Source organism: Eleutherodactylus coqui, chromosome 1 (genome assembly GCF_035609145.1).
Source record: "Eleutherodactylus coqui strain aEleCoq1 chromosome 1, aEleCoq1.hap1, whole genome shotgun sequence".
NCBI classification, from domain to species: domain Eukaryota; kingdom Metazoa; phylum Chordata; class Amphibia; order Anura; family Eleutherodactylidae; genus Eleutherodactylus; species Eleutherodactylus coqui.
In genome coordinates, this window is record NC_089837.1 from 488,836,656 (window position 1) to 488,862,370 (window position 25,715).

Consider the following 25,715-nt stretch of genomic DNA (forward strand, 5'->3'; position numbering starts at 1 on the left):
TGCACTGGAAAAAGTAGCAGACACGCAACCGAAATCAGCGACCAAAATTACACGGAAAAGATAGGTCTTACTTTATCTTTTGACCGATATATGCTGGCGGCTCTCATAGACTCCCATGGGAGCTGTAAAAGAAGGGAGGGGCAGTTTAGCATTGTCTAACAAAGGAAAAGCTTACAGGTGCCTCTATTTGCGTATTAGAAATCATTTCAAGTATTTATTCTGAGCGAGCGATTTATGGGCTACAGCGTATTTTTCCGCTGTAGCATTACATCATACTGCATTCTGACAGGCAGCCTACCAAGCCACCCCACAGGGACGGCTTGATGGGCAGTCTGCCAAGACAGCCATGGGGCCTTTCAGAAGGTCCGGCTGCCATGAAACCTGCACAGCTCCCCTGATCTCACTGCGTGGGAGGGGGGGGGGGCGTACGGGACCCCCGGACATCAGTCAGGGGATTTAAATGCCGCTGTCAGAGCCGCGATCGGCTTTGCGGTCAATTGCCACTATTGCCAGCGGGTGTCAGCTGTAAAAAACAGCTGACGCCCGCGCTGTATGGAGGGAGATAGCAGCGAATGGCAGGTCGTAAAAACACTGTGGGGCCGTCACTGAGGGGTTAAATCAAATTTTTACATAAAATGTATTTTTTTTAACCAATTGCATTTTTTGTTTTGAATTTTCATCCCTATATATATATATATCTATATATATATATTTTTTTTTTTACAAAATCTTGAAATCCTGCAGTTTCACTCTAGTTTTTAAGCCTTATATTAGTCTGATACTTCCTGTTGTGTAGACTAAACTTTTCAGCAGTTTTCTCATTATCATCACAGGTAGGATTACAATGACAGCTAACATATCTAAATAAGACAGAATACAACATTCACAAGAGGTGATGGTTACAGCCCACCTCTTCCCCCTCCCTGCACAGTTCACAGAGCATGCCCATAACACTCTTCAATAGAAGTCAATGAGTCATCCCCCGACTAGTTTCTTATATTCCATGTGGCTGCTGTCAAGCATATTTCTAAATGTTGATAACAGCAGCTGAAGATGGCCGCCTGCGATAGTCATGTAGCAAAAAAAAAAATTAAAAATGCGCTGTCAGATAATAAAATCACAAAAAGAATAAGAGGAAGAAGATAATAAAAGAAGACTGTGTCAGTATCTGGCTTTAATACAGCAAAAATAGATAGAGGTGATATATTCTATTTAAGGTAAAATGGGAAGTGGCGCACCCTCGTCTTCATCCTAATCAAACTGAAGGTGAGAAAAGTGCATCGATGAGCTGTATATCTGCTATGATGCTGCCCCCTGAAGCCAGAGAAGAGTAATGCTTGAGTTTCTCCTTGTGGATGGTGCACATCCAGATATAGATAAAGGATTTGGACACCGTTGAAGAGCAAAAAATGTTTTTACTTGCACCTATTTTGGGTGACAAACATGTTTTTAGTTCTAGATTTTAATTGAAAATGTTGCACCATTTGTCTTCTGCAGCTTCTGTATATAAACAGGGCAGTCTAAGGCCTCATGTCCACAGGGACAGATCCGCAGCGGGTCATCCACACGCGTGATCCGCGCCCCATAGGGATGCATTGGACACCCGCAGGTAATTAAATACCTGCGGATGTCATTTTCCCCTGAGGCGCGGATTGCATGTGCGGGAAAACACCCGCAGCATGCTCCATTTTAGTGCGGGTCTCCCGCCGGCTTCTATTAAAAAACTAAGCCATCAGTCCAGCACACTGACGAATCTCCCATTGAGACATAGACTGCAGTTTCTATATACAGTGATATGTAGAAGCTGCAGAAGACAAATGCTGCAAACTTTTTAATTGCCCCCTGTTGCAAAAATGATTGTAAGCCGAAAATACATGTATTTCGGTGAAAATAGTTTTTGCCTCTTAAAGGAGTTTGTAGCTTTAATGAACCCAAAGTTTGCCTGGGCAAAGTATTGTGCGTGTAAAGTGTCTTCGGACACTGCAATGTATTATAGATACATGTGTTACTTATGTGCTGCAGTGCCGCAATCACATGACTTGTACAAATCATCTTAAACTGTCGAGATGATGACATTTCTGCAAAGCACCAGCGTGATGTTAAAGGGGTTGTCCCGCGCCAGAACGGGTTTTTTTTTTTTAACCCCCCCCCCCCCCCCCCCGTTCGGCGCGAGACAACCCCGATGCAGGGGTTAAAAAAACAAACCGGAGAGTGCTTACCTGAATCCCGGCGGTCCGGCGTCTTCATACTCACCTGCTGAAGATGGCCGCCGGGGTCTGCTCCCTCCGTGGACCGCAGCTCTTCTGTGCGGTCCATTGCCGATTCCAGCCTCCTGATTGGCTGGAATCGGCACGTGACGGGGCGGAGCTACACGGTATCGGCATTCTGCACGAGCGGCCCCATTGAAGACAGCAGAAGACCCGGACTGCGCAAGCGCGGCTAATTTGGCCATCGGAGGCCGAAAATTAGTCGGCACCATGGAGACGAGGACGCCAGCAACGGAGCAGGTAAGTATAAAACTTTTGATAACTTCTGTATGGCTCATATTTAATGCACGATGTACATTACAAAGTGCATTAATATGGCCATACAGAAGTGTATAGACCCACTTGCTGCCGCGGGACAACCCCTTTAACTGAATAGAACATGTCTGTATCGTCTGTCCTCAAGGTGAACCAGCCATGTTTTACATTTGGGATTGTATGCCTTTAAGTCTTTTTTGTTTTGATGACTAAGAGAGCTAATGATCAGCCAGGATCATTATGTTCCCTAAGAGGATGCCAAATATTTTAATGTAATGAATCTATATGCACCACTCACTGAAAACTTACGTTCCCCCTGCCAAAAGATATATCACTGGATGTGGGGTTTATGGCATGAATTTAAAGTGGCTTTCTTAGTCGTATTTTACCTTTGTGATGTCGCTCCTGTCAACCTACGGTATAATGCACCAAGAGGTGATGAATGCTGCAGTATATAAAGCATACGAGTATAAAGGAAATGTGCTGCAATGTTAGGATTGCAGTATATCATCGAGCATGCGGTACTTGAGTGGGTGGGGCCATGACAATCCGCAGTCAATCAGAATAATGAAATCTCCAGGGGCTGCCTATATCCAAAGAACTAAAGGTTTTCAATGCTATTAGTAATAATTTGATTCAGCTTTGGGTTCATGAGGGGTCGATCATGTCAGACCAATCTGATCAGCTTCTATAATGAAGTAAGCTCTAGGCTGGACCTGGGAGAGTCTATTGATCTTTTATATCTGGATTTCCCTAAAGCATCTGACACCGTGCCTCATAATAGGCTGATATATAAAATGAGACAGCTCGGACTGGGCGAAAACGTGTGTATCTGGGTAAAGAATAGGCTCAGAGATAGAAAGCAGAGGGTGGTAATAAATGGTTCGTACTCTGATTGGGCCACCGTCACTAGTGGGGTGCCACAGGGTTCAGTATTGGGCCCCATTCTGTTCAATATATTTATCAAGGACCTGATAGAGGGGCTGCACAGCAAAATATCAATATTTGCAGATGATACAAGACAATTAACCCCTTGAGTGGCACGCCCGGAAAATTTCCGGGACGAGCTCCACTGCTCATAGCAACATAGTCCGGAAGATTTCCGGGCTATGTATCACTATGGGAGCTGCAGAGCATAATGCCACAAGCTGTGGCACTGTGCTTTGCCTGCACAGACCCACATAGAGCAGTGCAGGACTTTGAAAAACCAGCAGAAGATATTGCCGATGTGCCGGCAATCTCCTGCTTTGTTTACAGGTTGCCATAGAGACCATCGGCTTGTCAGAAGCAAGCCGATGGTCTCTGTGGCAGGGAGAGCTGGTTGTTAGCTGTCAGAGGACAGCTAGGTACCAGCTCTTACAGCAGAGATCAGAGAAAACCTCCGATCTCTGCTGTGTTAACCCTTTACATGCTGCAGTCTATGTGACTGCAGCATGTAAAGGGCTGTCACTGCAGCATGTAAAGGGCTGTCACCATCGGACCCCTGGAATGTGATCAGGGGTCCTGATGGGTCCCTGTGGAAGTCCCCTAAAGGGACAAAAAAAAAAAATTATAAAAAAAATAATAAAAACACTTGTCTCCCTTTACTTTGTAAAAAATCAAAAATACAATCACACATGTGGTATCCATGCGTCGTAATGACCCAGAGAAGGAAGTTAATACATTATTTAACCCCTTAATGACATGGCCCCTTTTTTTCTTTTTTCCCCATTTCTTTTTTTCCTCCCCCCTGTTTAAAAAATAACAACTTGTCCCGCAAAAAACAAGCCCTCATATGGCCATGTCAGTGGAAAAATGAAAAAGTTATGGCTCTTGAGACGCAACTGCAAAATTAGTTGAAATTCAATGATTAGACCATTTTAAAAAACCTGCCCTGGTGGGCACGACAGGGTGGTAGGAAACCCGCCACTCAAGGGGTTAATACAACGGAGGACAATGTACGGCTGCAAATGGACCTGGATAAGCTGGGGGCTTGGGCAGAAAAATGGCAAATGAGGTTCAATATTGATAAATGTAAGATTCTACACATGGGCAGGAGAAACGGATGTCACCAATATACACTAAATGGGGTACTGCTAGGGAAAAGTGATATGGAAAAAGACCTGGGGGTACTAGTAGACTTAACTGGAGCAATCAATGCCAATCAGCTGCTGCAGAAGCAAAGAAAGTCTTGGGGGTGCATTAAAAGAGGTATAGGGGCGAGGGTCAAAAACATTATTCTTACTCTATGCAAGGCACTTGTCAGACCTCACATGGAATACTGCGTACAGTTCTGGTCACCGGCGCTCAGGAAAGATGTTGCAGTGCTCGAAGGGGTTCAAAGAAGGGCAACTAAACTAATACATGGAATGACGGGACAGGAATACCCAGAGAGGCATCAAAATTGGGATTATTTATCCTGGAAAAAAGACGGTTAAGGGGCGATCAAATAACTATGTATAAATACATGAGGGGACGATACAAGGATCTCTCCCAGGATCTGTTTATACCCAGAACTGTGACGGTAACAAGAGGGCATCCGCTACGTCTAGAAGAAAGCAGGTTTCATCACCAACACAGAAAGGGGTTCTTTACTGTAAGAGCAGTTAGACTGTGGAACTCTCTGTCTGAGGACGTGGTGATGGCAAAATCCTTAGAGGCATTTAGAAGGGGACTATATGTCTTTCTGGAATGCTATGATATTACAGGATATAGACATTAGGTGACCAACGGGGTTGTTGATCTCAAATGTTGATCCAGGGATTACTCTGACTGCCGTTATGAAGTGAGGATGGAATTGCCTTCCCCTGGACTAACAAGGAAGGGGTTGAAATAGGCTGAACTAGATGAACAGTGTCTTCATTCAGCCTAACATACTATGTTACTTCTCGGAAGGACAATAAATGGTGGCAATAAAAAAACAGTAAAATAGTCGCCATTTGCCTCCACTACAGTGATGGCAAAATCTAAATAATGCTCACATAACACACTGCCAAATTACTGTTATTCAGTTGTTGTTAGCCGTTTAGTTGTTCACAACCCTCAGGCTCCCTCCCTGCATGTTTTTTGGTTCTGCTTCTTTCAGTTGTGTGATATCCATCCCAGTATCAGCTCTGACAGTATCAGCCATCGTGTCCTCTGGCACCAGGTCTTCTTTTGCCTCTGCTCTGTCTAAGCATTATAGATTTTTCAAGCAATGTTGCTCGCATTATATGGCCAAAATACGTGAGCCTGAGTCCGGTCATCTTGTCCTTCAGTGATATATTGGGTCTTATACGATTCAGGACTTCTCTGTTTGTTACTCTTGTTGTCCAGGGCACACGGAGCCGCTTTGGCCAGCACCACAGCTCAAATACATCAATCCTCCTTCTATCAGCTTCCAGCTTTCACATCCATACATGGCTATGGGGAAAACGGTGGTTTGTACTATCTTGTTTTTAGTTGCTATACCGATATTCAGTACCTAAATAATACTACTATACAGTGCATAAAAAATACCTTCAGACAGTCTCCCGCTGCAACAGTCCTATGGGTGGGTCCGGATCACAGATTTGGAACACTCCCTACTTCATTGATACAGTGCCATTGGATTATGCTGCTGGAAACTGGTAACAGGTTCCCTTTAATAGAAGCATGCTTGATGGTCTAGAAGTTGTGAAATGGCTAATAATAAAGTCCCTTGTAGTCCAAAGCAAGGAATGGATTAATAATACAATCCCTGGTGGTCTACGGTGATGGCGAATTTGACAGAGGTGGTTTAAAGTAGAGAAGGTTTTGACAGTAAAGTCCCATAGGAGTGGTGACCATACGGGACTGGGGGCTTCTTAGCAAAGACAAAAATTTGACTCCTTTCTGGTGCTGTTTGACATCACCTGTAACAGGTTTATTTGGTTGCCTGAGCAGTTACACTGATAATGTAGATTTTCAACCTTGACAGACTTTCAATGCATCCGATTTGGTCATCAATAATAAAGTGGGGGGAATTTTGAATTTCAGTCGCTACATTTCATGGTGAAAGCGACTCTCTCGTTTCAGGGCAAAATTCTGTCCCGGGAACTGAGTGGAAGGGGGTGAATATCACCTGCAACTGTTTCTTCTCTGCCACCCCTCTGAACCAGCACAGTTTTCAGACTATCTGATCCCCATACTGCATTGTTAGAGTTAGACTACCAGTGCACTTTATCTGCTCTCTGATTGGTCACAGCTTCTCATGTGATCAGCACTAGCCAATCAGAGTGCAATGCACAGGTAGTTAGAAAATTGCTACAGCCATCTTGGATGGCTGAAAATGGGACCCAGTACAAGTGGATTGGAGAAGAACAATTACAGATTACATACTTCCTCCTGTCTGGGACAGAATTTTGTCCTGAAACTGGAGAGTTGCTTGAATAAGCGCTCTTCTGTCCTATGGTGTCATGTAACAGCACCAGTATAGGGAGTGCCATCTTAACGCATGGGCCAGATGGGCACTTGCCCGGGGGCCCCATACTAATCTTTGTATGTTAGCATTTCAATGCACTTTGTATCATATATGATAATGTTGTGTGGTGGGATATGAACTTGGCTCCAATCTGTCTAGGCCATGTGTGAAGACTTTAATTTTGTCACTTTCTGTTTCATTTTCAAATTACCCATAATTCCTATTGTAAATTATCCATAATTTGTATAATAAAAAGAGAGATTTCCTGGCTAATGGATGTGTGGATCATCCTGTGAACCGTACTATATTATTTCTAGTGTAAATTAGCCTGGTGCTATGAACAAGACATCTACAGTGCAAGAGGAAACGGGACCCTAAAGACTTAGGCGGTATTAGTGTGTCTTGACGCCACCAGGAATTCCTGGTTGAGACAAGACTGACAGGGGGGTGACGCCGCCTGAACCTGGTTGGCTGCAGACAACGCTCCCCAACAGGTCCTGCAAGGCGATGAATCTGCTGCTGTTCCTGGATCGTTTTGCACAAGGAATGTCCCAACTGCTCGACCGCTGCTGCTGGAAGTATATGTGTCCCGGGTCCCCCCAGCTGCAGGCGCTGTGCGTTAGCTCCCTTGCCGCTGTATTTATTCCAGCAGCCTGCTTTGACAGTCACCCCACGCTGCTGTGCTCCTCCTGTCCCAGCAGTGTGCTGATCTTCATCCCGCTGCTCACACTCACCCCCTTGCTGCATTCCCCAATCTCAGCCCCAGCTGATCCGGTGGTAGGAGGTTGCAAATGTAGTGGCCTCTGCTGACAGTAACCCTCCTTCTCCCCCCCCCCCCCCCCACCCCACACACACACACTCCCTTACGGCCAATGTGTTGCAGCGCTGATCCGTCATAGGAGCCTGCACATGCGGGACCCGGCGTTTCCTCGTTGGTGGAGGCAGCGTTAGCGGCGCCTGGCCACCCCACTTCCCTCCCACGCCATGTACTTTGAACTTCCCATCGACAGCATGGACACGACACCACCGGCCATAGAGAGAGCGTGGCAGCGCCCAACAGAGCATGAAAGCCGGCATTCGGTGACTGCAGGAACAGAGCACAGGAGTCACACAGCGGTATCTGCATTACAACAGCACCCTACCGAATCCTCCCTCAAGCAGGAAGATCTACAGCGGCGGCACTGTGACACAATGCCGGATTACAGGGGTAAAGCAGAGCGGCGCATCGCCGGCGCTTCTGCCCTTAATCCATTCAAGCACCTTCCAGGACCTTGGCGTATCTAGCCCATCGGGATCTGGGGGTGTGAGAGGGGTGTTCCTCCTGTCAAACCCCTAGCTTCCGGTGGCGTCAAGATACAATAATACCGACTTAGACTTTTGGTTCTCCAGTCTAGTTCGCCAATTACTAACTCGCTCCCAAGTTTTCTGCATCCCCATGTAATATATATTTTTATTCCTGTGAGTAGCAGTCGTAGAGGCCCCAGTACACTACTTTGCCGTGGGCCCATAATGCTGTTAAGACGGCTCTGAGTATGGGGGTCCTTTCTTAATTTTTTCTATGGGGCCCTCTTATCTCTAAGTATGTTGCACCCGTCTACAACATACTATTTACAGTATCTTTTGCCACTTATAACTATCATTCTGCAATTGCCCGGGACGTCATAAACTTTGATCTCACCAGTAGTGATGCTTCCAATTTTGGGAAGCTTCATGTGATTGTACAAGAAAGAACACATTGTCACATCCTGGTATCTGTTCTCGGTCCGCGTCTGTAAACACATGAAGACAAGATTTCTTGTTTTTTGAACTCTGTAGCACAATCTGCTGAGGTACTTGGAACACTGTTTCCAGCAAAGTAATGTAACCTGTAAACACTGCTGGGTCACCACGGTACTAGTGTACACACACTGTACCGCTGAGTGCAACCATTTGTACCGCGCACCGCCTCAGCACGGCTCGCACCTCTTTTATTCCTAATAAATTATACAATTCTAGATTATTGCAGAGATTGGAACGAACTTTATTGGAAGACCTCCCAGGAACAAGCATGTGCTGCGTCTGTTCATTATGTTGTCAAATAGAAATAATTTATTTATCAGAGTACAAAGAGGAAAAATGTCAGTTTAATGTCACCCCTTTTTGATATTCAAGTGCTTGGAATTGTTGCCAGTAGGGGGAGACACAGTTTATCATTCTCAAGTTTTGCTTAAGGGCGCCCACCCACTGGCATTTGCGATTTCCGTGCGTGAAAAACGCAGCGTTTTCGGCGCGTTTTCGGCGGCGTTTTTTTTGCGGCGTTTTCGCGGCATTTTCGCGGCTTTTTCGCGCCATTTCCATTGACATTCATGGGTGCATTACGAGAAAAATAAGGACACATATGCAACTGACAGTTCCTATGTTAAAAAACGCAACGGACCGAAAAAAAAAACGCCAGTGGGTGGGCGCCCTAAAAGTGTTTTTGAGAATTTTGTATTGATGACCATACCCTTAGCATTGGTCATCAAAATCAAATTGGTGGAGGGTCTGACTATTGGCACCCCTACCAATGACTAGTTTGAAGTCGTATTGACACTCACCCAAGTGCTGCATCCTTTTCTTCAGCCTGGGACATTAAGTTCTTTGGTCACATGGCCTTCCTGCAGCTTAGTGTCATTCAAGTGAATGGGACTGAGCTGCAATACCAGGCACTCACTACACAATGTACAGTGCTGTGCCTGGTATACAATGAAAAACATATATCCTTCCTTTCTTTCCCTTTCTTCCTTCCATCTTTTTTCCCCTCCCTTCTTTCCTCTTCTTTCATCCCTCTCTTTCCCACTCTTCCTTCATTCCTCATGTCCTGTCCTCTGTCCTGTTCCTTCTTCTCTCTCTTTTTCTTTACTTTCTTTCTCTTTCTAACGTTTTTCTATTTCTTCCCTCTTTCCTTCCCTGTTATTTCCCTCCTTCCTCTCTTCCTTCTTTCCTTTCTCCTCTCCTCCTCCCTTCCTTCTTTTTTCTTTTCCTTTCTTCCTTCATTCCTTCCTTTTTGTCACTTTCATCTTTCCATTTTTTGTTGCCTTTCTTCCTTCATTCCTTCCTTTTTGTCACTTTCATCTTACCATTTTTTGTTTCCTTTCTTCCCTCATTCCTTCCTTTTTGTCCCTTTCATCCCTCCATTTTTGTTTCCTTTCTTCCTTTCTTCCCTTTCTTTATTTTTTCCCTTTTTCCCCTTTCTTTCTTTCTTCCTTCCTTCCTCTTCTTTAGCTTTAGCTGCCTTGTTAAATATGCATTTGAATAAAATCCATTCATCTCCATCTTTTATTCTGATCTACAGATCCTTTCCTATCACACATTTACATTAAAGTACTGTAGTTTTTAACGTAATTTATGACATTTTCAGGTTGTAAATTTGACATTTCCTATTTGACATTACGTTTCATTCCAACAGAGAGTAATCACCTTACCAAACTGTACCAGCAAGAAGAAACCATCCATGTTGTGGGAAATGGCTGTGTATCCAGTCCACGGTTTCCTAACAGTTATCCCAGAAACGTTCTACTCACATGGAAACTGGAGTCCGCAGAGAACACCAGGATACAGCTAATATTCGACAGCCAATTTGGCTTGGAAGAGCAAGAAAATGACGTATGCAGGTGAGTGGAGAACTAAGAAAGGCAATTATGGAAAAATTAAATCTAGCACCTGATGAAAGCACCAGTCCTGTGCCGAAACGTGTTCCTTCATTTTAAAATGTGTATGTAAAGTTATCATTCATTAAACTATTTATCATTACTGTCACCTTTTTATTAGGAAGTCCATGGTTTTCCTTTGGAACAAACAAGCGTCAGCACCTATTTAGAGAAGCATTTTTTACTTTTTCATACCCTCAAGTTGTTAGCATTGACACTTTCCATTGACTTCCAGGTATGACTTTGTGGAAGTGGAAGAAGCTTCAGAAACAAGCACAGTCATTCGTGGGCGATGGTGTGGACATAGGGAAGCCCCTCCAAGACTGACATCTAAAAAGAATCAAGTGAAGATCACGTTTAAATCAGATGATCACTTTGTGGCTAAGCCCGGCTTCAAAGTTTGTTATTCCCTTGTGGTAAGTTCTGCAAGTTTATGCCCATACCCTGGTTGGTTGTAAGAGGAGCAGTAACATGTAACTGCTGTATGTCTCAAAAATGTCTAAAGCTTCTGCCCTAAAGAATAATAATTATGGGTTGTGCAGACAGCAGATGAACTGTTGGCTAAAATCTAGCATCTTTGTAATATATCTTTTTGACCCTTTTTTTTTTTTGCTGTTTTCACTAATTTTTTAGGCGATTTGAAACTCGCAAGCAGTTGCACTGCTTTTTCTTTTGCAAAGTTCTCCCATATATTGTAGATTCCTGAATAAAGTCTAAACTTTTTTATCCCATGTGCTGGACATATTTTTCTTCCCACTGTGAACACATGCCAAACCATAGGCATGTCACAAGCAGGGGATTTCCTAAGTTTAATAAACATATGGACTTTGGTGAGCTTGTTTTCCCATGCTACATTCTGCGGCTAGGGTATCTGAATAAAATCTATTCATCATCAGGTTACTTTGCAAGAGAGGCTAAACACTGAGTTAGTGGGCCAGAGGATCAGATGATCTGTGGGAATCCTGAGCAGCAGACCCAAATAAGAATTGGTCATTAATAGTAGGTAAAGGTAAAGCCCCCTGGTGCAAGCACCAAGTTATGACTGACTGCTAGGGTGATGCCACATCATGATGTTTTCTTGGCACGCTGTTTTTGTGGGGTGGTTTGCCATTACTTTCCCCAGTCATCTTTTTATCCCCCAGCAAGCTCAGTACTCATTTTACCAACCTGGAAGGATGGAAGGCTGAGTGGACCTTGAGCCAGCTACCTGAACCAAGCAGGGATTGAACCCGTAACCCTCAGGTTGTGAGTGAGAGCCTAGGACTGCTTTAACACTCTGTGCCACACGAGGCTCCATCAATAGTAAAAAAGGGGCAATACCCTCTTACGGAAATTAGAGATAAGGTAAGGGTTGACACATCTGTAATTATACAACATCATGAGGACTACAGATACTGTAGAATCAGCATTTTCTTTTAGTAGTCTCTGGTGATACCTTAACAGAGAAGTTGAAGTCAAGGATCTGGAGTCATTTGGGCACCATACAATTGGTGTTCTGAGTAGCTGGGCAGCTGTTACTATGATGTGATTACAAGTGTACATAACAAGGATGAAGCCCTCTGCCAGGACCACGTTAATAGTAAAGAGAGGACCTGAGCATATCCAGTAACTCTAACAAATGCCCCCTACCAGTGCTCATTAATACTGGGTTGGACAATTCCCCTTGTAACTCAGAATTAAGTCCAGTCATAATGTAATAACGTCCAATCTTGTATTATTTTAATTAAGTGCACTGCTGAGTCACAGATTGGGTTAAAACTGTAACTAATCCGCTGACTGGCAGAGAGAGTAAAAAAATGGTTGATCTCCTGGTACAACCTGGTGAGTTGACATGTCTGGACTAGAGATGAGTGAGCACCAAAATGCTTGGGTGCTCGTTACTCGAGTCGAACTTTCAGTGATGCTCGAGAGTTCGTTTCGAGTAACGAACCCCATTGAAGTCAATGGGCGACTCGAGCATTTTTGTATATCGCCGATGCTCGCTAAGGTTTTCATTTGTGAAAACCTAGGAAATTCAAGAAAGTGATGGGAACGACACAGCAACGGATAGGGCAGGCGAGGGGCTACATGTTGGGCTGCATCTCAAGTTCCCAGGTCCCACTATTAAACCACAATAGTGGCAAGAGTGAGACCCCCCCTCCCACTGTCAGCATAAAGATGTTAGCCCCTTCCTGACAATTCATCCCGCGATCGCCGGCAGCCCATTGCTTTTAATGGAGCCGGCTGTATTGCCGGCTCCATTGAATTCAATGGGCTAACATCGTTCTGCCGGGACAAGTTGTGTGTATATATATATATATTTACACATTTCTGGATGAATTGCAGGGAAGGGCTTATATATTTAACCCCTTCCTGACAATTCATCCCGCGCTCGCCGGCAGGCCATTGCTTTCAATGGAGCCGGCTGTATTGCCGGCTCCATTGAATTCAATGGTCAGTGCTCGTTTAATCGAGACGAGTACCGCGTGGTGCTCGTCTCGAGTAACGAGCATCTCGAGCACCCTAATACTCGAACGAGCATCAAGCTCGGACGAGTATGCTCGCTCATCTCTAGTCTGGACCTATTAGGCATCTATGTCATTTCTTATATCACATCCCATCAGGATGATCTCAATTCTGCCCTGCATTGTTAACAATATCTTATGGTGCCTGAGAAGACATGCGATTAGTGCTTTCTAGACCACAAGATTCAACAAAACTTTTTTATTTAATACTAGAGATGAGCGAACACCAAAATGTTCGGGTGTTCGTTATTCGTAACGAACTTCCCGTGATGCTCGAGGGTTCGTTTCGAACAACGAACCCCATTGAAGTCAATGGGCGACCGGAACATTTTTGTATTTCGCCGATGCTCGCTAAGGTTTTCATGTGTGAAAATCTGGGCAATTCAGGAAAGTGATGGGAATGACACAGTGACGGATAGGGCAGGCGAGGGGCTACATGGTGGGCTGCATCTCAAGTTCACAGGTCCCACTATTAAGCCACAATAGCGGCAAGAGTGCCCCCCCCCCCCCCCCCCCCCCACTGTCAGCATAAAGATCGTCCTCCTCTGGCACAGCTGTAACAGCTGTAGCAGAGAAGAACGATGTTTGCCCATTGAATTCAATGGAACCGGCAATACAGCCGACTCCACTGAATGCAATGGGCTGCCGGCGATCGCAGGATGAATGGTCGGAAAGGGGTTAAATATATAACCCCTTTCCTGCAATTCATCCAGAAATGTGTTACACTAAAAATATATACCGGCGTATAAGGCGACCGGGCGTATAAGACGACCCCCCAACTGTCACCTTATACGCCGGTAATACAGTGGAGCAAAGAATAAAAAGCATTACTTACGTTTTTAGATGATCTGCGGCGCTCCTGCAGGCTGTCACTCCCTCCTGGTCCACGGCAGACAAGCTTTCTCCACGAAAGACTTTAAATCCCTGCCTCCAGAAGCACATGTGCCTTCAGCCAATCACAGCCAATGACAATGATGTCATTGAATGGCTGTGATTGGCTGTGTTTCTGGAGGCGGGGATTTCAAGCCTTGAAATCCCCGCCTCCAGAAACACAGCCAATCACAGCCATTCAATGACATCATTGTCATTGGCTGTGATTGGCTGAAGGCACGTGTCTTTCTGGAGGCAGGGATTTAAAGTCTTTCGTGGAGAAAGGAATACTCTGCCGTGGATTAGGAGGGAGCGACAGCCTGCAGGAGCGCCGCAGATCATCTAAAAACGTAAGTAATGCTTTTTATTCTTTGCTCCACTGTATTACCGGCGTATAAGGTGACAGTTGGGGGGTCGTCTTATACGCCCGGTCGCCTTATACGCCGGTATATATTTTTAGTGTAACACATTTCTGGATGAATTGCAGGAAAGGGGTTATATATTTAACCCCTTTCCGACCATTCATCCTGCGATCGCCGGCAGCCCATTGCATTCAGTGGAGTCGGCTGTATTGCCGGTTCCATTGAATTCAATGGGCAAACATCGTTCTTCTCTGCTACAGCTGTTACAGCTGTGCCAGAGAAGAAGGATTTGTCTTCTATATGTTCTCAATGGGGTCAGCGCTGCTGCCGCTGGCCCCATTGAGCGCATATAGAATGCATCCATAGCGAGCAGCGGGAGGGGCAGACTTTCATATCAGGCGGACACCTTATCTCCCCAGCCACTCACAGCAGGGGGGTGGTATAGGGCTTAAACGTTGCAGGGGGAAGTTGTAATGCCTTCCCTGTCTTTATATTGGCCAAAAAAAAGCGCTAACGTCTCAGGGAAGAAAGTTTAATTTACCAGAACACCGCATGGTGTTCGTTACGAATAACGAACATCCCGAACACCCTAATATTCGCACGAATAGCAAGCTCGGACGAACGCGTTCGCTCATCTCTATTTAATACTCAACATAACATCAGCCATAATTCAAAAATGGTTACAAATATTTCAAAAACTGACTGCACCTATCAATTTCTAAACTTTTACTCTTGAATCACGTATCCCATGATCCCTTTTCATTGAAATTTCTTGGACCGAATCCAAGATGGCTGTCACCATTCATTTTGAACATTTTTTTGACATGGATTACATCGGCATATCCTGGATGGTAGTATTACCAAGGTTGGTTCAATCACACCCAGTAGATGTCTCTCTAGACATCTCTGAATAGCAATACTTTTATAATGATCACCTTTTATATGCCAGAAAGGCCAAAGAAGGAAATATACATACCTGGTTGTCACTTTCGCAAAAATGGGCGCAACACCAACAACCAGAAAACAAAGTAGAAAACTATAAAGATCCTTTTAAGTAAATAAAATATAAAATGACTATATCTGAAAAATTCTTAAAATTAGCTCTATGTATACATTATTGAGCAATACTTATGTATCATGTTCCATTTTCAGATTATGTCCTTTGGCTTAAATCGTTAAGCATTGACTAGAAGACTTTGATCTTTTTGACACGAGGGCTCTGAATCCCAAGTATAAAATTAATTTGTCCAAATCAAAATCACATGTATTAGAAAATCTGTACTGAAATGATAAGGCTGTATCTCCAGAAACCTCCGAATATACAGTACCCTGAGCTTCGGGAGATGCAATACTATAGGAATGTTCTGCACATGTTTCCATAACATTTCAAGCTCCCTGCTCATAACCATGAAATTGATGCTTTTGATTAGCAAATGATCTGTACAAATCCTAGTAGTCACACAGACACCATGTCTGCTAGAAGATTGACGTTAGAAATAGTCCACCTGCTCCATCTGGGCTGCCCTTATATCATTGCTCTCTCAGGATAGATGTATGGTTATCCCAGGCAACTTACTGACATTAATTCTTCATTTTCCAAGCACATCTGCTTGGGTTTTGTTTCAAGTACCTACATTGATTCTCACTCCTCCCACCCCATATTTCACACAGTTCTTTCTTGTTCTTGTGTTCAATTCCCGTCCAAACCTCATTTAAACCTTTAGCATATTTCAAGGTTTCCATCAAGTCCCCCCTCTCCCTTCCCTCCTGTAACGCATATAGTGGTTTCCATTATTTCTCACCTTTCCTTTCTTCCTCATGTGTATTGCCAAGTTGAAAGGCAACAAGTTCGAATACGGCTTTATAGAAGGACAAGTGGGTTGATGCAACACAATTTATTTAATAAGATGATAAATGAATCAAATTGTATGAAATAAGCGATAGTTAAACTACGTTCCATGAAATAGGTGATATTATGTACGCTTTTACAATATTTCTTAGACAAAGGTTAAATACTGATATTACCAAGGGATACACAATGAATGCATTCATATTATACATGAATATACTTGCATTACAAAAACAACATTTGTTCAGCTGGATGAACACCGACGCTGGACAGAGTTTCATCACATACGGTCATCATCTGTCCAATTTATCATCAGCCGGGAGAGCACCAATGAAATGGATCAAGAGTTTCTCCTGAGGAAATGCCACACTGCATAGGCGTCCCTAATGCAGGTCCAGTTTGCTCTAACCATCCTGGTTCTGTCCCAGATTATATACACAGAAAAATGTGTATGTTTAGGTATTGATAACTTTGAAGCTTACACGCCTGTGGGTGGCCAATCCATGAGGCATCTATGAGTAAAGGCTCATTTACACAGGATGAATGTCAGGCAAGCGATGCCTGAGACTCGTCCCTGCACATACTTGCTCCTGTGCTGCTGCACAGGGACGAGTATCTCTGGCTCTCTGACAGAGCGGCCAGCAGAGGGCCAGGGCGGCTGGAGTAGATTTCTCTCCTCCTTCTCCCTGCCCCTTTCCATTGACTTAACGGCTGCTATTTGCACTGAACGATCAGCAATCAGCTCATCGTCCATCGTTTATGCTGCATAAATGATGGACGATGAGCTGAACGATAAGCGTTCAGTGTAAATAGCAGCCATTCATGTACTGAACGGCCGCTGTGTTAAGTGAATGGAGAGGGGTGAGGAAGGGCGAGGAAGAGCAAGGAGAGAAATCTCCTCCTGCTGCCCCGCAGGGGGAGCGTGCAGCAGCACGGGAGCGAGTATGTGCAGGGACGAGTGTCAGGCATTGCTTGGCCAACATTTGTTCCATGTAAATGGGCCTTCGAAGGTCACAAGACCTTTTCACAAGGTTTCCATCATGTCCTCCCTCTCCCTTCTCTCCTCCTGTAACATATATAAAGGTTTCCATTGTCTGCTCCCTCTCCCTTTTCTCCTCCTGTAACTTATATAAATATTTCCATCATGTCCCCCTCTCCCTTCTCTCCTCCTGTAACTTATATAAAGGTTTCCATCATGTTCCTCATCTCCCTTCTCTCCTCCTGTAACATATATAAAGGTTTCCATCATGTCCTCCTCTCTCTTCTCTCCTCCTGTAACATACATAAAGGTTTCCATCATGTCCCCCTCTCCCTTCTTCCCTCCTGTAATAAATATAAAGGTCTCCATCATGCCCTCCTCTCCCTTCTTTCTCCTGTAACCTATATAAAGGTTTTTCATCAGGTCCCTCCTCTCCCTTTTCTCCTTCTGTAACTTTATAAATGTTTCCATCATGTCCCTCCTCTTAATTCTCTCCTTCTGTAACATATATAATGGTTTCCATCATGTCCTCCTCTCCCTTCTCTCTTCCTGTAACATATATAATGGTTTCCATCATGTCTCTCCTCTCCCTTCTGTCCCGTAACATATATATAGGTTTCCATCATGTCCCTAATTTTCTTTTTCTCCTCCTGTTACTTATACAAATGTTTCCATTATGTCCCTCTTCTTCCTTCTCTCCTCCTGTAACATATATATAGGTTTCCATCATGTTGCTCCTCTCCCTTCTCTGCTCCTGTGACATATATAAAGGTGTCCATCATGTCCCTCCTTTCCCTTCTCTCCTCCTGTAACATATATAAAGGTTTTCATCATGTCCTCCTCTCCCTTCTCTCCTACTGTAACTTACTGTATATAAAGGTTTCCATCATGTTTCTCCTCTCCCTTCTGTCCTGTAACATACATAAAGGTTTCCATCATGTCCCTCCTCTCCCTTCTCTCCTCCTGTAACATACATAAAGGTTTCCATCATGTCTCCCTCTCCCTTCTTCCCTCCTGTAATAAATATAAAGGTCTCCATCATGCCCTCCTCTCCCTTCTTTCTCCTGTAACCTATATAAAGGTTTTTCATCAGGTCCCTCCTCTCCCTTTTCTCCTCCTGTAACTTTATAAATGTTTCCAGCATGTTCCCCCTCTCCTTTCTCTCCTCCTATAACATATATAAAGGTTTCCATCATGTTTCCCCTCTCCCTTCTCTCCACCTGTAACTAGAGATGAGCGAGCATACTCGTCCGAGCTTGATACTCGTTCGAGTATTCGCGTGTTCGAGATGCTCGTTACTCGTAACGAGTACCACGCGATGTTCGAGTTACTTTCATTTTCTTCCCTGAGAAATTTGCGCGCTTTTCTGGCCAATAGAAAGACAGGGAAGGCATTACAACTTCCCCCTGCAACGTTCAAGCCCTATACCACCCCCCTGCAGTGAGTGGCTGGCGAGATTAGGTGTCACCCGAGTATTAAAATCTGCCAGCCCGCGGCTCGCCACAGATGCGTTCTCACTTAGCTGAGGGAAAGTGCTGTTGATGCCGGGGCTGCTATAGGGAGAGTGTTAGGAGTGATTTTAGGCTTCAAGAACCCCAACGGTCCTTCTTCTCTATATGCGCTCAATGGGGCCGGCGGCAGCAGCGCCGACCCCATTGAGAACATATAGAAGACAAATCATTCTTCTCTGCCACAGCTGTAACAGCTGTGGCAGAGAAGAACGATGTTTGCCCATTGAATTCAATGGAGCCGGCAATACAGCCGACTCCATTGAAATCAATGGGCTGCCGACGATCGCGGGATGAATTGTCGGGAAGGGCTTAAATATATAAGCCCTTACCTGCAATTCATCCGGAAAAGTGTTAAACTAAAAAATATATATATACTGACCTGCTACCGGCAGCCGGAGTTCCGCGCGGCCGTCCTGCAGTGGGTGTGAAGGGGGTGTGAGTCAGACCTGCCCCCTGATTGGCTCAGCGCTGAGCCAATCAGAGGCAGGTCTCACTCACACCCATTCAGTGGGTGTGAAGGGGGTGTGAGTCAGACCTGCCCCCTGATTGGCTCAGCGCTGAGCCAATCAGGGGGCAGGTCTGACTCACACCCCCTTCACACCCACTGCAGGACGGCCGCGCGGAACTCCGGCTGCCAGGAGCAGGTCAGTATATATATATATTTTTAGTTTAACCCTTTTCTGGATGAATTGCAGGGAAGGGCTTATATATTTAAGCCCTTCCCGACAATTCATCCCACACTCGCCCGCAGCGCATTGCTTTCAATGGAGGGTGCTGTATTGCCGGCTCCATTGAATGCAATGCGCTGGACAGCTCCGCCCGATTTTCGGGCGATTTTCGGGCACCGGTCACGCGATTTGCGGATGCGTCAGACGGGCGTTTTTCGCGTGATTTGCGCATGCGTCCGGCGAATTTTTATCGGACACATGAGCGCTTTGTATGCGCTCGTCCGATAAATTATAGAACAGAAATCACAGATCGCACCTATCTGCGATCTGCGATTCCTGTTCTCTTCTCTATATGCGCTCAATGGGGCCGGCGGCAGCAGCGCCAACCCCATTGAGAACATATAGAAGAGAAATCGAAGAACGATCTTAATGCTGACAGTGCGGGGGGGGCCCACTCTTGCCGCTATTGTGGCTTAATAGTGGGACCTGTGAACTTGAGATGCAGCCCAACATGTAGCCCCTCACCTGCCCTATCCGTTGCTGTGTCGTTCCCATCACTTTCTTGAATTGCCCCGATTTTCACAAATGAAAACCTTAGCGAGCATCGGCGATATACAAAAATGCTCGGGTCGCCCATTGACTTCAATGGGGTTCGTTACTCGAAACGAACCCTCGAGCATCGCGGAAATTTCGTCCCGAGTAACGAGCACCCGAGCATTTTGGTGCTCGCTCATCTCTACCTGTAACATATATAAAGGTTTCCATCATGTCCCTCATCTCTCTTCTCTCCTCCTGTAATATATATAATGGTTTCCATCATGTCCCTCCTCTCCCTTCTCTCCTCCTGTAACATATATAAAGTTGTCCATCATGTTCCTCCTCTCTATTCTCTCTTCCTGTAACATATATAAAGGTTTCCATCATGTCCCTCCTCTCCCTTCTCTCCTCCTGTAACATATATAAAGGTTTCCATCATGTCCCTCCTCTCTCTTCTCTCCTTCTGTAACATACAGAAAGGTTTCCATCATGTTTCCCCTCTCCCTTCTCTCCACCTGTAATATATATAATGGTTTCCATCATGTCCCTCCTCTCCCTTCTCTCCTCCTGTAACATATATAAAGTTGTCCATCATGTTCCTCCTCTCCATTCTCTCTTCCTGTAACATATATAAAGGTTTCCATCATGTCCCTCCTCTCCCTTCTCTCCTCCTGTAACATATATAAAGGTTTCCGTCATGTCGCCCTCTCCCTTCTCTCCTCCTGTAACATATATAAAGGTTTCCATCATGTCCTCCCTCTCCCTTCTCTCCTCCTGTAACATATATAAAGGTTTCCATCATGTCCTCCTCTCCCTTCTCTCCTCCTGTAACATATATTAAGGTTTCCATCATGTCCCTCCTCACCCTTCTCTCCTCCTGTAACACATGTAAAGGTTTCCATCATGTCCCCCTCTCCCCTCTCTCCTCCTGTAACACATATAAAGGTTTCCATCATGTCCTCCTCTCCCTTCTCTCTCCTGTAACATATATAAAGGTTTCCATCATGTCCTCCTCTCCCTTCTCTCTCCTGTAACATATATAAAGGTTTCCATCATGTCCTCCTCTCCCTTCTCTCTCCTGTAACATATATAAAGGTTTCCATCATGTCCCTCCTCTCTCTTCTCTCTCCTGTAACATATATAAAGGTTTCCATCATGTCCCCCCTCTCCCTTCTCTCCTCCTGTAACATATATAAAGGTTTCCATCATGTCCTCCTCTCTCTTCTCTTCTCCTGTAATATATATAAAGGTTTCCATCATGTCCTCCTCTCCCTTCTCTCCTCCTGTAACATATATAAAGGTTTCCATCATGTCCTCCTCTCCCTTCTCTCTCCTGTAACATATATAAAGGTTTCCATCATGTCCTCCTCTCCCTTCTCTCCTCCTGTAACATATATAAAGGTTTCCATGATGTCTCTCCTTTCTCTTCTTTCCTTTGGTAGCATATATTATATTATTATAACTACTTATATTTCAAGCTTTGGAAGAAAGAACATTTAAGACGTAAAAGGGAGAAAGCATTTAAGACAATTCCCATTGTTTGCCACTTTCTTATCCTGTATGACCAGCTTTAATCTCTGCCACCATGGGACTTTATGGTGCCGATCCCCCTCCCTCTTCCAGGAAAAATATGGATTGCTGTATATGGCCACTATCTGATCAGCAGGGCGGATAGTAAAGGTTATTCATGTGCCAATAGTATAAATGCTAACACGGATTGCCATAAATATCTGCTCAGTCCACCTATAGGGACTTCTTTGCTTCGGAGGGGAAAAAAAGCCCAATAAAGTAAAGATAGAGGCATTTATGACTGTCATAAATTGCTGTGTTTGGAGACTCTTTGAAGCCCCCATCATCATTATATCAATAACACTTTACTGGAGATTGTTAGAAATTGTCATACGAGATTGTTCAATTTTCTGCTGTCGATTTTGTGATTCAGTTATTTATTGGTAAATTAGCTTTCAAGAGGAGAACAAGTGCAAAATATTTTCTAGGATTCAATTAGGCGGCGAGATTTTGCAGATCTATCAGTCATCTAAATTTATCAATCATAGTGATATGAGAGGCCTGCCAGCAGCACAGTAATTTCATATATTGCAATGTTTCACTTATACAATGAGGTGTAATGAAATATAACGGAGGGCTGAATGCTGGAACAGTCCTGTCACTATAAATTAGCAGCTGTCTGATCAGGACTGATGAATACCTACAGATCAGGCTCGCTTTTCAATGCAAAGATTGGATGAGGGTTTTTTTTTTACAGTAATGTCCTTCTGTAGGTGTCATTGCCAGTATTCCTTCTAAATTGGGCAATCCGGAAAGGAAAGAGTTAAAACAGCATACTAATGAGGTCAATAAGCTAAATAAAAGATATACCAATGTTATGGGGAGATCTGTTAATGTTGTCCTGTTAAAATGCACCTTTGGCATATGGTAAATGTGTTTTTAAGATGGGGAGGGTACAAGGAGCAGTTGGCTGTAGGTGGGAAATCACCAACTAAAACCCGGAAGGAGGGCATAGCTGAAAGTCGTTTGGTGATAGCGGTTGCATCCTGGAGAAGCTCCATAGAGGCAATAAAATGTGACAATAGCACTAGGGGTGTGAAGCAGGATGTGCTGGAATTGTCTTTACACAGTTAGCCGAGTACCAGCTACCTCCCCACTCCCTCCTGCTCATGGATACTGTTGCTGACGATGAGGTCATGTAAAACTTGAGATTTAGTTGAGGTCTTTGCTTATTGACTCGAGGCTACCAAATGCCTAGGTTGTTTGGAGACCAAGGACTCTCCGAGTTTAGTTACTCATAAAATGGGATTTTGTGTTTTAACTGTACCCAGGTATGGGAAAAGGAACTGTTTGTTTTCCAACTTCGGTCCGAACACAAGCATTTGTTCCAGTTATCTGTTTGATAAAGGTTTTACTGCATTATCAATGTCTGTTGGAGAGTATCAAAGCTTCACCTGGTGTCGGCGGTTGAATACCACTCCGAGGGTGTACTTTAAGAAAACTGGCTTGGGCCGAACCTGTTGACACCTCTGCCATCCTACATGGATCGAGAAACCATGACCCTGTAGAAGTTGTTCCTCTCACTCCCAGAGGTTACCTTGGTTGCTCAGTTGATTCAGCCGACTGTTCCTGAAAGTAAAGAGAAACTCCAGTCCGAAGCGGGTGACCATTTACACCTGTTTGTGGGTTTTTTGTTTTTTTTTAAACTCTATTATTTCTAGAGTGCACAACTTTGAGGGAAAAGTGGTCAATGCCCCATAGCATTTCTAGCGTTCCCTTGGCTCAGGCATGAGTGGCCTCAACCCCAGTGTGTTGATCATAGCAAAGGCTGAAATAATCCAGGCAAGTGAATGAGGATGCTTGATCCACCCTTTAGGGACAAATCTCAAGGGGTATAAAAGGTTGAAGTGAAGCAGGATGGTTTCTGGTGTTACCACTGTGATTGCTATCTGGGAAGTCCCGGAGAGGTTGAGCATGGCAGTTACTAGAGTGACTGTGGACTTGGAACCTCCCATTCATTGAGGGGAGAAAGTCACGTTGGTGCAATCTGGCCAGACAGCTAAGCAGTAGTGTGCCTCGTACTCAAGATCTGGGAAGAATATAGTTGCCTGGTTGATAAGTAAGAAGAGCCCAGCCATGCCAGCCCTGAAACTACAATACTGTGACTAATGTTCCTGATCCTTAAAGGGCAGTAAGGTCACATTGGTTGCGTAACATTGATCCTATGGCTGGTAGATATCAGTAAAGATTGTGTGTTGTTGACTGCAACTGGTGTCCCATCTATGTCAATGAACTACCCAATATACCAGACAAAACCTCTTAGGCCATTCAGTTCCTTTTTTTAAGCATGTTGCTTCATAAGTGGTTTTAACTCACTTTTACTTCAGCAAAATACATACTTTATTAAGGATGATGGCTGTAAGGTTGCCCTACTATATTATTGCATTGTTTTTAAAGCCTGCAGGACCTGTGGCCATCATTCTTGCAGGTCAAGTCCTTGATATACATGACATGCTGTTATTTGTCAGGCTGGTGGTGGCTTTCCCTTTTCCCCTACATTCCGATAGGAAAACATATAGGAGTTTACAAAAGTAAGTGTGCCTTGTCCCAAAGTGTTGTTGGGCATTATATGTGGTTGGATGGAGCATCCCTGTCATTGTTGGGTCACAAAGTTGTCACTTTGTTACTAAACTGGGTCTGAGCTACTGAGGCCATGGTAGTATAAGCAGCATAGCGTTACCCATGGGCATATGGGACCATTCGTGACCGTGTGACTATGTCTAATTGCCAATTTTGATGCAGAATTTAGCCATTTTCAATTCTGCATCAAGATATTCACGGAGGTTTGCAAATTTTGGTGTGGAAATTTCCATGTGTTGTGGTGCGTACTGCAGCCCAATTTCGCCTGTGTGAAAATACCCTCTGGGCATTAAAGGGGTTGTGTGGTAACCCTTTTTCAAAAGCACTGCCTGCATTAATTTAACAAACTGACATATATTTACCCCCCTGCGGCCGTGGGGTTGTCTCGCGCCGAAACGTTTTTTTTTTTGCATAGGCCCCCCGTTCGGCGCAGGACAACCACAAGGGATGTGTTAAAAAAAAAAAAAACATATTACTTACCCGAATCCCCGCTCTGCGACGTCTTCCTTCTTCCTTCTTCTTCCTTCACCAAGATGGCCGCCGGGATCTTCACCCACGATGCACCGCGGGTCCTTTCCCATGGTGCACCGTGGGCTCTGTGCGGTCCATTGCCGATTCCAGCCTCCTGATTGGCTGGAATCGGCACATGTGACGGGGCGGAGCTACGCGATGATGCGTAGAAGGGGGCGGAGCCAGAACGCCTCTCGTGCCTGGACCGAGCAGAAGGGGAGAAGACCGCACAGCGCAAGCGCGTCTAAAAAAGCAAGAAGACATCAGAATTAGACAGATCCATGGAGACGGGGACGCCAGCAACAGAGCAGGTAAGTGAATAACTTCTGTATGGCTCATATTTAATGCACGATGTACATTACAAAGTGCATTAATATGGCCATACAGAAGTGTATAACCCCAACTTGCTGCCGCGAGACAACCCCTTTAACGCTACAGCTTGCTGTGGTTTTGGTGATTGTTGTGACAGATGATGCCACAGGAAATCACCTGACCGCTGCAGCCAATGAGAGGCTGTGGTGTCACATTCTTGAACTCCTGGCATCATGGCGCATAGGATGTGAGCACCAATGCCAGGAGAATGGGCAATGTCATGTTCTTGAACTCCTGGCATCATGGCTCTTAGGATGTGAGCACCAATGCCAGAAGAATCGGCAACGTCATGTTCTTGAACTCCGGGCATCATGGCACTCAGGATGTGAACCCACCCCCGCCTATGCCGGGAGAACCTTCTGTGATGCTGCAGTCTCTCATTGCAGTGCTAGATCCCAACTCCCGCTGGTGGGTAAGTATATGTCATTTTGTTATTGTAATGTAGGCAGTGCTGTTATGTATGCAGTACGGACAACCCCTTTAAGAGTGTAATGTTAAATATAAACGGGCTTTGTGCTTTCTGTTCTTGTTTAAAATTGAAGGAAAAAATATATATATGCACCCGTGAAAGTCATGAGAAACAGCTCTGAAACTGATCTTGTAAATATTTGTACCGAAAAATATCTTCTACGGTTGACAAGATAAGCAGCTGCGTAGATTACCAGCAACCACTGCTTATTATTTATAACAGCCTCTCATTCTGAGCCGCTGCGCCGGCCCCGCTGACGTGCTGAGGCGATTTTTTTCTTTGAAATTCTCAGTTGCTTTTACCTGGAAGTCTTATTTCACATGTTCTTTGTTTTCTCCGATATGAA

General features: G+C 44.6%; 1 protein-coding gene across 2 annotated transcripts in view; it reads left to right on the top strand.

The window, feature by feature from the left end:
* Positions 1–25,715, top strand: part of PDGFD (platelet derived growth factor D) — a 192,744-nt gene that overhangs the window by 78,599 nt on the left and 88,430 nt on the right. For both annotated transcript variants that reach the window (XM_066586335.1, XM_066586327.1), the window contains exons 2-3: positions 10,349–10,553; positions 10,825–11,005. In XM_066586335.1, the coding sequence (XP_066442432.1) occupies positions 10,349–10,553; positions 10,825–11,005 (386 nt within the window). The remainder of the gene's footprint in view (positions 1–10,348; positions 10,554–10,824; positions 11,006–25,715) is intronic.